General features: G+C 41.9%; 2 protein-coding genes across 2 annotated transcripts; both read right to left on the bottom strand.

The window, feature by feature from the left end:
* Window positions 1–1,293: 1,293 nt before the first annotated feature.
* On the bottom strand, window positions 1,294–2,699 carry LOC139422399 (putative uncharacterized protein DDB_G0286901). The gene is made up of 2 exons (XM_071173596.1): window positions 2,689–2,699; window positions 1,294–2,641 (listed from the first exon to the last, which is right to left on the bottom strand). Exons 1-2 carry the CDS (start codon window positions 2,697–2,699, stop codon window positions 1,294–1,296), a joined length of 1,359 nt encoding a protein of 452 aa, XP_071029697.1.
* A 36-nt stretch (window positions 2,700–2,735) lies between these two features.
* LOC139421916 (neuropeptide FF receptor 1-like) lies at window positions 2,736–6,082 on the bottom strand. Its single transcript, XM_071173052.1, has 3 exons — window positions 5,722–6,082; window positions 4,171–4,270; window positions 2,736–3,693 (listed from the first exon to the last, which is right to left on the bottom strand). Exons 1-3 carry the CDS (start codon window positions 6,080–6,082, stop codon window positions 2,736–2,738), a joined length of 1,419 nt encoding a protein of 472 aa, XP_071029153.1.
* Window positions 6,083–15,289: the final 9,207 nt, after the last annotated feature.

The raw sequence follows: 15,289 nt of genomic DNA, 5'->3' as shown, positions 1-15,289 counted from the left end.
TTCCACTAATCCCTAAAATGTGTTTAATCTGTTGCTGTAGGTAATATTCAAATAAAAATATATAAAATGCAAAACATTTGATCTGGTCGCGGACCCCCTGCAGTACCTCTGTGCACAGGAGGTTGGCGGCATCTTAATTGGGGAGGACGGGCTCATGGTAATGGCTGGAGCGGAATTGGTGGAATTGAATCAAATACATGGTTTTCATGTGTTTGATGCCATTCCATTTGCTCCATTCCAGCCAATATTATGAGCCGTCCTCCCCTCAGCAGCCTCCACTGCCTGTGGCCCCCACTTTGAGAACCCCTGTATTAGAGCATGTAAGGTTACACCAAGAAAACACACAATTGCATTACCGTTGCCAGTTAATTTCAGTTACTTTCTCGGCGTCATATCTGCTCTGCATTCTACCATCTGGAATAGACTCATATATGGTTCACAACACATCAATATTCATGCAGTAAGTAACAGGAAACATTGTGAACAGAATTTGTATAGTTTAACTCAAAGAAATGTTGCTATCATGGAATGTCATTCCTTGACCAGAAGAAATCAAACAACGTGCTATTTGCATGTGAAAATGTGATCTCCATTGTCTTTCTTGGCTCTCTGGGGGAGTGTATTGGATATCAGCCATAAGGTCAACTCAAATGGTTAATGAATGTCAGTAATACCCAGTTAGTAGTAACATATGAATGTCCTCCTACATTACCTAAAGATTTCCCTAGCCCATTATTTATCTAAGCAACCTGTAGCGAACAACTCTGTGGCTGGAGGACAATAAGCTGAGCTGGAGGACAGTAAGCTGAACTGGAGGACACTAAGCTGAGCTGGAGGACAGTAAGCTGAGCTGGAGAACAGTAAACTGAGCTGGAGGACAGTAAGCTGAGCTGGAGAACAGTAAGCTGAGCTGGAGGACAGTAAACTGAGCTGGAGGACAGTAAGCTGAGCTGGAAGACAGTAAGCTGAGCTGGAGGACAGTAAGCTGAGCTGGAGGACAGTAAGCTGAGCTGGAGGACAGTAAACTGAGCTGGAGGACAGTAAACTGAGATGGAGGACAGTAAGCTGAGCTGGAGGACAGTAAGCTGAGCTGGAGGACAGTAAGCTGAGCTGGAGGACAGACATGGAGGTGGTTCACTTTATTCTTCCCTCACATGTATTATATTATAATGGGTCTCTGTAATGACAGTTGATTTGAGGGCTCCTGTATAGGACACATCTAGCATTACAGTCAGGTGGAAAGAGCTCTTTCACAGTAAAATGTCTTATCCCCAACCTGTTCATTATCCAACCTCACCATGTATACACCCCACTATTGTTGTCCACCCCACTGTTGTTGTCCACCCCACTGTTGTTGTCCACCCCACTGTTGTTGTCCACCCCACTGTTGTCCACCCCACTGTTGTTGTCTACCCCACTGTTGTTGTCTACCCCACTGTTGTTGTCCACCTCACTGTTGTTGTCCACCCCACTGTTGTTGTCCACTCCACTGTTGTTGTCCACCCCACTGTTGTTGTCCACCCCACTGTTGATGTCCACCCCACTGTTGTTGTCTACCCCACTGTTGTTGTCCACCCCACTGTTGTTGTCCACTCCACTGTTGTTGTCCACCCCACTGTTGTTGTCCACCCCACTGTTGTCCACCCCACTATTGTTGTCCACCCCACTGTTGTTGTCCACCCCACTGTTGTTGTCCACCCCACTGTTGTTGTCCACCCCACTGTTGTCCACCCCAGTGTTGTTGTCTACCCCACTGTTGTTGTCTACCCCACTGTTGTTGTCCACCTCACTGTTGTTGTCCACCCCACTGTTGTTGTCCACTCCACTGTTGTTGTCCACCCCACTGTTGATGTCCACCCCACTGTTGTCCACCCCACTGTTGTCCACCCCACTGTTGTTGTCCACCCCACTGTTGTCCACCTCACTGTTGTTGTCCACCCCACTGTTGTCCACCCCACTGTTGTTGTCCACCTCACTGTTGTCCACCCCACTGTTTTTGTCCACCTCACTGTTGTTGTCCACCCCACTGTTGTCCACCCCACTGTTGTTGTCCACCTCACTGTTGTTGTCCACCCCACTGTTGTTGTCCACTCCACTGTTGTTGTCCACCCCACTGTTGATGTCCACCCCACTGTTGTCCACCCCACTGTTGTCCACCCCACTGTTGTTGTCCACCCCACTGTTGTTGTCCACCCCACTGTTGTTGTCCACCCCACTGTTGTCCACCTCACTGTTGTTGTCCACCCCACTGTTGTCCACCCCACTGTTGTTGTCCACCTCACTGTTGTCCACCCCACTGTTTTTGTCCACCTCACTGTTGTTTTCCACCCCACTGTTGTTGTCCACTCCACTGTTGTTGTCCACCCCACTGTTGTCCACCTCACTGTTGTTGTCCACCTCACTGTTGTTGTCCACCCCACTGTTGTTGTCCACCCCACTGTTGTCCACCCCACTGTTGTTGTCCACCCCACTGTTGTCCACCTCACTGTTGTTGTCCACCTCACTGTTGTTGTCCACCCCACTGTTGTCCACCCCACTGTTGTTGTCCACCCCACTGTTGTCCACCCCACTGTTGTTGTCCACCTCACTGTTGTTGTCCACCCCACTGTCATTGTCCACCCCACTGTTGTTGTCCACCCCACTGTTGTCCACCCCACTGTTGTTGTCCACCTCACTGTTGTTGTCCACCCCACTGTCATTGTCCACCCCACTGTTGTTGTCCACCCCACTGCCTTTCAATGCTCCCACGCCTGACACACAGCAACCCTTATTGGAGAGAGTCCATCGACATCCTCCGCATGAACACCCCTTTTTATTGACACTCCACCGTTACTGTTACTTCCCTCTGCCTCTGAGCCCCGCCAGCCTCCTGCCTCAGCCGAGCACTCTGCCTTCCTCTGCTCCATCTCTAAACACACGCAGCCCGTCAGGTCGCTGTCGGTGTGGATGCGGTTTCTCACCCCCCGGATGGTGAGAGGGTTGGCACTGAGGGCTGTGTCCCTGGTGGTTCTGGCCTTGCACCCCTGATGATCCTTGCTCACCGCCTGCTCCTGGGGGACCACGCTGCAACAGGATCCAGGACGACAGGCAGCCTGGAAGCCCTTCTTAAAGTTTTCATTGAAGTAGCCATAGATGATGGGGTTGATGCTGGAGTTGGAGAAGGCCAGCCAGTGGGAGAAGGGGAAGATGTAGCCTGTCAGAAGGTCCAGCTGGTCCCCTTCAGGTCTGGCGTAGTCTGTGAGGAGCATCAGGGTCCAGAGTGGCAGCCAGGACAGCATGAAGAGGAGAGCCACCACGATTAGCATTTTAACTACCTTGACCTTCCTCTGGGAGATAGGGGACTTAATATCTGGGTGCCCACTGTTGGATAGAACAGCTGTAGCAGAAAGCTTGGCTCCGATGCAGCCATACATGATCATGATAAGAGCTAAGGGCATCAGGTAGATGTGCGTAAACAGGACCATGGTGTAAACTTTCCTCATCTCAGGGTCAGGCCAGGTCTCATAGCAGTAGTAGAGAGGGTAGATTTTGTTGTCACTGGATACCATGAAGTGACCCTTCTCTTGATCCACCGTCAGCATCACAGCCGACGGAAGCATGATCACCAGTGCAAGAGCCCACACCAGCCCTATAGTTGCCTTAGCAACAAGAAGGGTTAGCTTGGGCTTAAAGGGGTAAACAATACAGCGGAATCTAATGGGAGAGAGAGAGAGAGAGAGGAGAGATAGGTGAGAAGTGATGAAGCGATTCATTTCACTAAGGATTCTTGCCGCATACAGATGTAGGATCTTCATTTGATCACTATTTTGTTGCTGAGCAGGAAATGCAAACTTGTAGTGTATTCAAGGGTTAAATGGCTTCTAAAGTTTGTAATTACTACTTTAAAATTTCAGACTTGATTTTCCCCAATGAAAAATGTATCAACAAAAAAATGTTGATTAATTATAATTCATATTTCCTGTTGCTGCAGGATTATTTTTCTGTTGTAGCAAACCGGCTCAAATTAAGATCCTAAATCTGTAGATTAAACAATTTACTGTAAAACACGAAGTGTTTAACATGCATACATGAAAGTGTTTCTTTCCCCTTCCAATTCACATGTGCAGATACTAACAAGTACCCTGCATGCCTAAAGGAGACAATGGGGGAGGGAAGAGGTGGGGGACTTACCTGTCCACGGCGATGGCAACCAAGGTGAAGACAGATGCAGCCACTGATATCCCCTGTACCAGGCCACTTAACTTACACACTGCATTGCTAAAGGGCCAGCCTGCCAAACAACAATAGCAACAATAACACTTTATTGGTGAGCTGCCAGACATGTCAATGAGAGTCAATAGCCATACTGTGAACAGGTGTTTTTGTCATTTTTGGTATACATGAGTTAGTTTGGTACACGTGGGTTAGTTTGGTACACATGATTTGGTCACAAATAATAAACAACTTCAGGAGTACTGTACATTTAAAACCTGCATGAAAGATGCCAAAATACCTTTTTGCACAAGAGTGGATCAAGTATTTATATCTACCCAGCGTGAATATGTAGCCAACAAAAGGTGTGTTTTGAAAAAGTAATTACTGTAAGTTAAGACTTCCCGTCTGAGTGATTTTATGGCAATGATTATTTCACACTTTTGTACATTTGGGGTTTTCTAAAAGCACTTTTACTGCCTGGCCTCAACTAATGTCTGTATTGAAGAGATGAAGAGATCGTGAAGAACTGTCTAAAAATGTAAAGCTATTCATCAGGCTGTCAAATGAAAGACAGCTGAAATCATCATGTTCAGACCTACTATTTTTCTCTCAGTTCTGAACTATTCAAACATGAATCTGCAATATCCAATTTACATTTACATTTTTGTCATTTAGCAGATGCTCTTATCCAGAGTGACTTACAGTTAGTGCATTCATCTTAAGATAACTAGGTGGGACAACCATGTAGCACAGTCATGGTAAGTACATTTTCCTCAATAAAGTAGCTATCAGCAAAGTCAGAGCTAGTAAGTTTGAAAAGAGTCATGTGCGAGTGTTTTTTTTTCAAGACAATGTTAAAAAGGCTTGCTATTAATAATAGTACAAATTAAAATAATACAATTTAATAACAGACTGGCAATTCAGCTTGTGAGATGTGTGAAGATGTATTACTGTGAGAATGAATTGAACTTATCTAAACCATTGCAAAGCTGGCTAGGCTGGGGCATGTGCAACTTCAGACATATATAAGACCCCTGCTGAAACAGAGTCATACAATACATGTGAATGACTACTGGGGATAGCTAGAATTATGTTTCTTTCCAGGCACAAGATGAGTTTATCCTAATAATTGTTTGTAATCAATAGCTAAAGGAAACTGGCAAATCAGTTATAGAAATAACTGTATTTTTCTAAAGGTTGCGTCATTCTTTTCATCAAAGCTAACAGCAATTAATACAGAGTATGGTGTTTTATTCGTTTACAGAATCATTATAGCAGTAGGGTAAAACCAACTCAGTGGCTTTGTGGTAAGAGTTTCCTCCCTGAGATTGGAAGGTCATACCAAAAATACTTGAAAAATGGTAGGACTCTATGCCTCTCTGCTTGACACTCAGCATTAATGAGATGGATTGGAGGTAAGGCCCTGCGATAGACTAGCCTCCTGTCCAGTGGGTGTACTTGTCTCTGTAGTGTGAGGCAGCTTGATGTACAAGAGATTTGCCATGCTTCTATAAGGTATTACTGTACCTGTGATGAGGTTGTCCACCAGCGTAGTCGGGATGCAGAAGATGCCCACCAGCAGGTCACTGATAGCCAGGTTGAGGATAAAGAGGTTGGTAACTGTCCGCATGTGACGGTTCTTAACCACAATGAGGCACACCAGGCAATTACCCACCATGCATGGCATGAAGATGAACAGGTAGGCTAGGGTAAAGCTGGCTGCTATAGCCAAAGAGTGTTGGTAGTAAGGGGAGAGCTTGATGCTAGAGACGGTGCAGCTGGAGTTGGTGTTGGTGCAGTCGGTCAGGTTGGTGAGGTTTGTTGAGAGAATAAGGTCAGAGGTCATGTAATGAGTAGTGGTCAATTGAAGTTCCAATGTGTCCTCCATCTTGAACTCCTCTTATTAGACCAGGAGAACAGTCAGGCTAAAAATACCCCAAAAAACAATAACATATTTATTAGTAAATCATTACAAATATTTGTCATCTTTAAAAAAAAAAGCTAAATCACATTAAGTCTTTCGTCACTTTGGTGAATTATATTTTTTGTTGACTTGTTTTATCGACTTCAGGTAGATATATATGGTTGTCCAGGTGATCAATTGAGAATGCAGTGTATGGTTTAGGCCAATCCACTGTAGGACCTCAGAATCCTGTGTATAGTATGTTTCAGTAATCCACCAAAAAAGGTATGTTTGTTAGCTGTCTCCATGAAGCGACAATGATATGCATAAGAAGCATTACAATTAATTATGGGTAGGGAGGTGACAATGTTGTTGTAAGTATAGCAAGATGGTGAATGTCGATTAATGAATATCAGAACTTCTCTATGACAACCACTCAGCTTGGAGCGCTCAACAACCATTCTATTTGCCTGAATATATTCTGTTTTTCAAATGGGATGAGAGATGTTTGTGACAGTCATTGGCATTATGATAATATCCCAATGCCAATGATTGTCATAAGTAATACCAATGACTGTCACAAACATATTTCATCCTCTTTGAAAGCAGACTGTCAACAAAGATGTTTTACATTCAACAACTCCAGTTAGTTCTGATATCTCTTGTTTATTCAGCTTTGATAATGCTCTTTATAACTATACTATCATGTTTATGATATGCTTATAATGTGTATAAAGATTTCTAAACATACACAGCCAATGTTAAACCTTATTAAATACGGCAGTTTTGTACTTTTTTTGTACACCCTATACTATCATGCAAAAGCATTTAATTTAAATCAAACAATAAATAATAAAATTAATTAATTATTTCTCACGTTATAATTTAAAAAATGCATAAAAGATATACAATATCATTATTTGGGGTTATTTATTAACACATTATCGAAACAAGTATTCACAGATGTTCTGATAGGAATGAATCTCAAGTCAATTTCAATTGAACTTTTAAATGGAATGGGATTTTTTTTTTGTTATCCTAATTAATTTTATTCGGATATAAATTTGACATTCCAATAACGAGAATCTTACAGAGTTCTCTCATACTCTTTATTATTTCATTAACCTTACATTTCCCGAAATAAAGTGAAGGCGATCTCTCTATCTTATCAATGTCATTCAGTTGAGAAAGAAATCCCTATAAAGACAAATTGTAATACGTAGATTTGTAGAAGAAAGCCCATACCTTACGTGCCTTTTTAAAGACCTCCACGTGTTCGGTGAAATAAGAAGAAAGACAACAAAATCTCAGATAGTCCCCACACTAAATTATGAAATAGATACAGAGAGAGCGACTGAACCTTTCCCAATGCACTAAAAGACCTTCAAATACTATTTAGCTTGTTTCATTCTCACATCGGATCCATACCGGTCAACGCATCCGGCGAATGAGGAGGCGTGCACCGTGCGCATGAACTGCTTTTATGGCTACAGCGGCAGTCGCGCGTGCTCCACATGGAGACATTCTAGAGACCTCATACTCATGTGTTTTCGAAAATCTATGATCTAGATTATTACTTTACTTGACAATACCAATAAATCCCAACAATGAAATCAGCCTACCATGTCAGAATACTGTGGGCCTATAAAGATTGCTTCAAAGAAGGAATTAATTGTGTTAGTTAGGCATTCAGGGTTTACTCCACTGTCAGCATCAATAGGGGTCACAAGTCAACACTGATACAATTTTTTTTTTTTACCTTAGCTGTGACCCTAGCCATGACCCAAGTGATAGTGATAAGTGATAGTCTGCTGCTACTTGTGGTTGCACTTTTAAGAGCTAGTCTTAGCCTAAAACCCTTTCTACATCCAACTAAGATCCCCCTTTCCCCATGAAACCCAAGGCAATTGATTACCATGAGATCGTATATACAGAAAGTATTCAGCCCCTTGACTTTTTCCATATTTTGTTAGGTTACAGCCTTATTCTAAAATAGATTTCTGATCAATATACATACAATACCCCATAACGACAAAGCAGAAACAGGTTTTTTGGAAATGTTTGCTAATTTATTAAAAATGGAAATATCACATTTACATAAGTATTCAGACCCTTTACTCAGTACTTTGTTGAAGCACCTTTGGCAGCGATTATAGCCTCAAGTCTTCTTGGGTATGATGCTACAAGCTTGGCACACCCATATTTGGGGAGTTTCTCCAATTCTTCTCTGGAGAGCCTCTAAAGCTCTGTCAGGTTGTGTTGCTGCACAACTATTTTCAGGCCTCTTCAGAGATGTTTGATCGGGTTCAAGTCCGGGCTCTGGCTGGGCCACTCAAGGACATTCAAAGACTTGTCCGAAATCACACCTGCGTTGTCTTGGCTGTGTGCTTAGGGTCGGAAGGTTCGCCCCAGTTTGAGGTCCTGAGCACTCTGGAGCAGGTTTTCATCAAGAATCTCTCTGTACTTTGCTCAGTTCATCTTTCCCTCGATCCTGACTAGTCTCGCAGTCCCTGCCACTGAAAAACATCCCCACAGCATGATGATGCCACCACCATGCTTCACCATAGGGATGGTGCCAGGTTTCCTCCAGACGTGACGCTTGGCAATCAGGCCAAAGAGTTCAATCTTGATTCATCAGACCAGAGAATATTGTTTCTCATAGTCTGAGAGTCTTTAGGTGCCTCATGGCAAACTCCAAGTAGCCTGTCGTGTGCCTTTTACTGAGGAGTGGCTTCCGTCTGGCCACTCTACCATAAAGGCCTGATTGGTGGAGTGCTGCAGAGATGGTTGTCCTCCTGGAAGGAGGAGAACTCTAGAGCTCTGTCAGAGTGACCATCGGGTTCTTGGTCACCTTCCTGACCAAGGCCCTTCTCCCCCAATTGCTCAATTTGGCCGGGCGGCTAGCTCTAGGAAGAGGCTTGGTGGTTCCAAACTTCTTCCATTTAAGAATGATTGAGGCCACTGTGTTCTTTGGGACCTTCAATGTTGCAAAAATTCAACACAATCCTGTCTCGGCGCTCTACAGACAATTTTTACTCTGACATGCACTGTCAACTGTGGGATCTTATATAGACAAATGTGTGCCTTTCCAAATCATGTCCAATCAATTGAATTTACCACAGGTGGACTCCAATCAAGTTGTAGAGACATCTCATGGATGATCAATGGAAACAGGATGCACCTGAACTCAATTCCGAGTCTCATAGCGCAGGGTCTGAATACTTATGGGGTATTGTGTGTAGATGGCTGAGGATTATTATTTTTTTAATCCATTTTAGAATAAGGCTGTAAAGTAACAAAATGTAGAAAAAGTCAAGGGATCTGACTACTTTCCGATGGCACTGTATATACACTGCATGAAAAGTATGTGGACAGCTGCTCGTCGAACATCTTATTCCAAATCATAGGCATTAATATGGAGATGGTCCTCCCTTTGCTGCTATAACAGCCTCCACTCTTATGTGAATGATTTCCGCTAGATGTTGGAACATTACTGCAGAGACTTGCTTCCATTCAGCAACAGTAGCATTAGTGAGGTCAGGCACTGATGTTGGGTGATTAGGCCTGGCACGCAATCAACATTCCAATTCATTCCAAAGGTGTTCGATGGAGTTGAGGTCAGGGCCATGTGCAGGCCAGTCAAGTTCTTCCACACTGATCTCAACAAACCATTTCTATATGGACCTCGCTTTGTACTGAAACAAGAAAGGGAAATGTCACGCCCTGACCTTAGTTATCTTTGTTTTCTTTATTATTTTGGTTAGGTCAGGGTGTGACGAGGGTGATGTATGTGTTTTTGTCCTGTCTAGGGTTTTTGTATGTTTATGGGGTTTTTCCAGTATAGGTGTTTTTATGTCTATGTTTGCCTAGATTGGTTCTCAATCAGAGGCAGCTGTTTTTCGTTGTCTCTGATTGGGGACCATATTTAGGTAGCCATATGCCTTGGATAGTTTGTGGGTTATTGTCTATGTATAGTTGCCTGTGTCAGCACTCGGTGTGCATAGCGTCACGATAGTTTTGTTGTTTTGTATAGTTTGTCAAGTGTTGTTTGTTTATTTAAAAAAATATATATTATAATCACGCTGCGCCTTGGTCTCCTCACTATAATGACCGTGACACCCAAACTGTTGACACAATGTTGGATGCACAGAATTGTCTAGAATGTTATTGTATGCCTTAGCATTAAGATTTCCCTTTACTGGAACTAAGGGGCCAAGCCCAAACCATGAAAAACAGCCCCAGAACATTATTCCTCCTTCACCAAACTTTACAGTTTGCACTATGTGTTGGGGCAGGTAACGAAACCCATTTCATGAAGCTCCCAACAAACAGTTATTGTGCTGACGTTGTTTCCAGAGGCAGTTTGTAACTCGGTAGTGAGTGTTGCAACCGAGGATGCTCAGAGGTCCCGTTCTGTGAGCTTGTGTAGCCTACCACTTCACCATCATTGCTCCTAGACGTTTCGACTTCACAATAGCAGCACTTACAGTTAACCGGGGCAGCTCTAGCAGGGCAAAAATTTGACTAACTGACTTGTTGGAAAAGTGGCATCCTATGACAATGCTACGTTTAAAGTCATTGAGCTTTTCAGTAAAGCCATTCTACTGCCAATGTTTGTCTATGGAGATTGCATGGCAGTGTGTTCAATTGTATACACCTGCTAGCAACAGGTGTGGCTGAAATAGTGTGTCTACATACTTTGTGCATATAAAAATATATATTTTATTGTCACATACACCAGATCTGTGCAGTGAAATGTGCTGTTTTATAGGGTCAGCCATGATAGTACTGCACCCCTGGCGTACATGTGGGTTAAGTGCCTTACTCAAAGGCACATAGACAGATTCTTCACCTTATCTCAGTTATTAAAATCAGCAACCCTTCGGTTACTGGCCCAGCACTCTAACTGCTAAGCTACCTGCCGCCCTATCATCAACTCATAGCCTATATCAATGTCTATTGCACAAACAGCTTCAGTGTAGGCGTCACGCATAAAGGCACAGTAACATGCTGACGAGACCGGACACATCGCAAAATAAATGTAAACATCCATGTTATTCAATTATTGCACCACAATGCTCGTGCACGCCAACTAGCGTCTGCGTTGCCAAGGGCTAAAATATAACTCCTTTCTATTTCTGAAGCAGATCGCGCTGAAAGTCCTGCCTCTCCCATCTCCTCATTGGTTTATAGAAGCAGGTACCCACGTGCCATCTCCTCATTGGTTATACCCACGTGGTAGATTGAAAAACGAACTGTTTTGCCGGTTGTCGTGGTAATACTATGAACGTTTAGATGCCAATCACCATATAAATTCAAAGATAAAAAAGCCTGGAAGGAGGAGAGATGACTAGAAACGATTCGATTGGCCGTTTTATGTGTGGATTGATTGGCGGAGTAGAGGAGCTTGTGCATTTCAGGTAAATTAACAACTCAATGTTTATATCCCGGGACAAATTAGCTAGCAACAGCAAGCTATCTAAATAGGATAAATTACCTAGCAAGTGCAAGCTAACTAGCTAAATTGCCATGTTTAATGCTTTTCAACGTGTCCCCAAATTAATGTCATTGGTTCAGAGTTTGTTTTGATATTTTAACCTGCGTGTGGTGATCGCGTTTGGTGTAGGGGGACAAAATAAATGCATGATAGCGCACGATGGCGCATGCACGCAGCTGGTTTTAAGAACGTACTGTCATACATAGTATGACTGGGTGATGAAAGTTGTTCAAATACATGTAGCCATTAGTTTCCAAATGAGAAAAACAGTTGTGTGGGCTATAATTCAAGGGGAATTCAGACCTGAGTAATGCACACAACTGAATTCCCTTTTTATGCACCTTTTTCTCTACCCTTATTCTGACCTTCAATTTAAGCATTTGGTAAAGTATATGCCAGCCAGCTATTCGTTTGGGGTGGAGATCATTACAGTTTTTCTCAGTCGCTTTGGTGCATTTTTCACATCATCCCTAACATGTGCAAAATAATAAGTGCATTTCTCAGAACAATTTGTACAAACTGCAATATACAATAGATATGTTTCTAAAGCTAGTCAGTCACTAAAAATCCTTAGTACATCTCTCAAAAGTAAATATTCATGCCAATGATCATGTCAGTGTCATCAGAATGATAAGTCATTGAGTCATTGTTCACGAACAAGGTCGTCAAGATGTTTAGGCATGTTGTCAATGTAACTGTGTACTTTGACAGTATTACCTGATGTAAACTTAGGCTACAGTTTGGATGACAGTTACTGTATTGAAAATGCACAAGGCTGCACTTCTATGGCATATATCAATTTCAACAGTACTATTTACATATTACTGTATGATTTGCACGATTTATCAATTCACGTTTTTGTACAAAAGGTCTAATAGAAATGTGTAAAACTATGCTTGACAGTTTATGACAAATAGTTCAACAATTTTGCATGTAATGGCTTATGCAAGGAACTAATGCCTAGATGTTTTGAGGGGTAAGACTATTCAACAGAGAACCATCTACTATATTTTGATCAACATGACATGAGCAATTGATAATGTGGAAAAAAGCTGACACTTGTACATTATCAATTGCAATTTGTTCAAAAGAATAAGAAATTGCTTTAATGATGTGCACAAGTGACTAGATGATTTGGAATTTGTACAAGTAGTATCAAGAATTGCACTTTTGATCTAAGAAAGGTACCAAAGCGACTGAGGAAAAACTGTAAGATTGAGGTGTGGCAGAGATGTGTCTACAGATAAACTGTATTTTGACCTTGACTTAATTCCCTCAGAATTCCATAACATTTAAGCCCAGGAAACCATGAATAAGGTCACGCAAAGTGGAAAAGCTCAACTTTGTTTTTTCCAAATAAAAATAACACCAAAATCCATGCACTGTAATTTATAATTTGATAAAAGCATGTCAAAATGACAGGTATTTCGGCCTCTTTCCCACAGTGTATAAAGTATAAATAGCTGTGTCTTTATTGTAGGACTATGGTTTCATAATTTGCGGGGGTGACATTTGGAGACACAAGCCTAAGCTGTAGCCTATGGAAATCCCTGTGCACTGATAGTAGCACCTAACCTACCGAGTTTATTCACGCACTGTATAATGTTGAATTATATGACCAGACTTTTCCTTTAAAAAAAACGTCAAATATTAGCCACTATCGGTACCCACCGTCAGTAATGCCCACATACATAATAACTGTCACTTTAGTGCCGTGACTTTTAGTTTACTTAAGTTTGTAGCCTACATTTTGGATCGTTACATCTTTAGTTTACTTCAGTTTGTAGCCTACATTTTGGATCGTTACATCTTTAGTTTACTTCAGTTTGTAGCCTACATTTTGGATCGTTACATCTTTAGTTTACTTCAGTTTGTAGCCTACATTTTGGATCGTTACATCGTTAGTTTACCTTTCTTTCCTCTGTCACATCCATGTGGTTGTTCCTGATGGTGACTAGAAATAATAGTAGTAGATCATATTAGGCTATTTAGAGGTTCAAATGGACTTTAGTAGCTATATCGTAACAACTCATGAAAACCAAAATGTGTTCGTTGGTCTTAATTTAGGTTAGGGTTAGGCATAAGGTTAGCAGTGTGGTTGAGGTTAGGGTTTGGTTTAATATCAGATTTTAAGAAGAACGATTGCTGAAATAGGCTGGGTTTAGCCATTATTATGACTTTGCGGCAGTGATCACCAATAATTTGAGACATGTAGCCTATTTGAATCATTATGGAAGTTAGACCATACATGCTGCAGCAGTTTAAACTTTGAGCCTGGAGCACGGTTCATGACAACTGGACCATTGTCATCACAGTTCCGTGATTAATGAGGATTAGGGTAGATATATATATATATATATATACATATATATATATATATATACATATATATATATATAGGACTATTATTCAACCCCTATTGTACACATTTCTCACCTTCCAATATTTCATGGCTTGAACAATTGAATATGGCAACTTTCAGGATGAATCAAAACGCAGTGTTTTTTGATTCCTTAAAATACATTTTGTGCTTAGAGGATCTCCCACCTTGTTCATGTATGATTCATACATACTTTCTTAACCCTAAGTAATCTACAATATCAGATAATTTTTTTAAATCTACCAATTGGTCCTGAAATTGAGTCAAATATGCGCGTATTTAGATGGCTTTCGTTCCTTGATGCCTATTCTGAACCTGTCTCTCGATATATATTCTTGTGAGTCTGTTGAGAAAATTCAAATTAAAGGTACACCATATTTAAAGGGATAGCTTTAGATGAGTAAATATTATATTTATTGGCTGGTCCCCTCTTAGGACCTGCTAAGTCTGTGTGTGTGTGTGTGTGTGTGCCACCTTGTCAATGAGGTTGCTGTGCTTTGCTGCCTGATTGGTGATCTTCATCATGTCTGTGTCCGCCAATCAGATAGACCTGGAGAGAGGGAGAAGGCACCATGTCCTTGACAGGTTAGAAACTGAGATGATTCCCTCCACTTTTGACATTAACTCATTATATACACCTGACCTTACACATATTATCTTCCATCATATTTTTTAAAGAAATGTTAATTTTAATGACGTTTTATTGGTCCTAAGGGTTTAGAAGAGAGGGGTAGAGGAGGAGGGAGACAACCATTTGAAGACAGGATGAGGTTGAATGAATGAATACTCATCCTGGCCAGTGAGCAGAGGTAAGCAGAGTAGCTCAACTCTAGGAAGGCAATGTGAGGGAGAGGTCCTAGACAAACTTTCAGCCATCAGGCTCTCCTCCATTAGGGACATGTTGGCAGTGACCTCATCAGGGAGGAACACAGACATGCTGAAATCATACTGCATCAGAACAATCTGCAGAGAGAGGGAAGAAAAAAGAGGCAGGGATAAAATGGAGAAGAGGAGAGATCAGATTAATTGGAAAGAATGTTTATGAAAAATATTACGTTTTTTTTATTTTTTACTTTTTATACCAGGTAGTGGGAACAAAATAACTGTGTACTTACTGTGGAGCTCAGGTCTGAGTTGATGCCCAATTTCACTGGGGAATGGTCCTGGTTCATCATGGCAATGCAGGTGTGTCTCCCCATCTAGCTGAAAGTTCTCCATCCCTCCACCTTGACTGAACACGCTGCTGCTAGTGCTAGCCGCTACTAATGATGATGCAACAAAGGCAGTAATGAATGTGAGAGAAAAAATACATATT

This window comes from Oncorhynchus clarkii, chromosome 12 (genome assembly GCF_045791955.1).
Source record: "Oncorhynchus clarkii lewisi isolate Uvic-CL-2024 chromosome 12, UVic_Ocla_1.0, whole genome shotgun sequence".
Taxonomy (NCBI): domain Eukaryota; kingdom Metazoa; phylum Chordata; class Actinopteri; order Salmoniformes; family Salmonidae; genus Oncorhynchus; species Oncorhynchus clarkii.
Note: the sequence above shows the minus strand (reverse complement) of the source record. Positions and strands in the feature narration are given on the sequence as shown.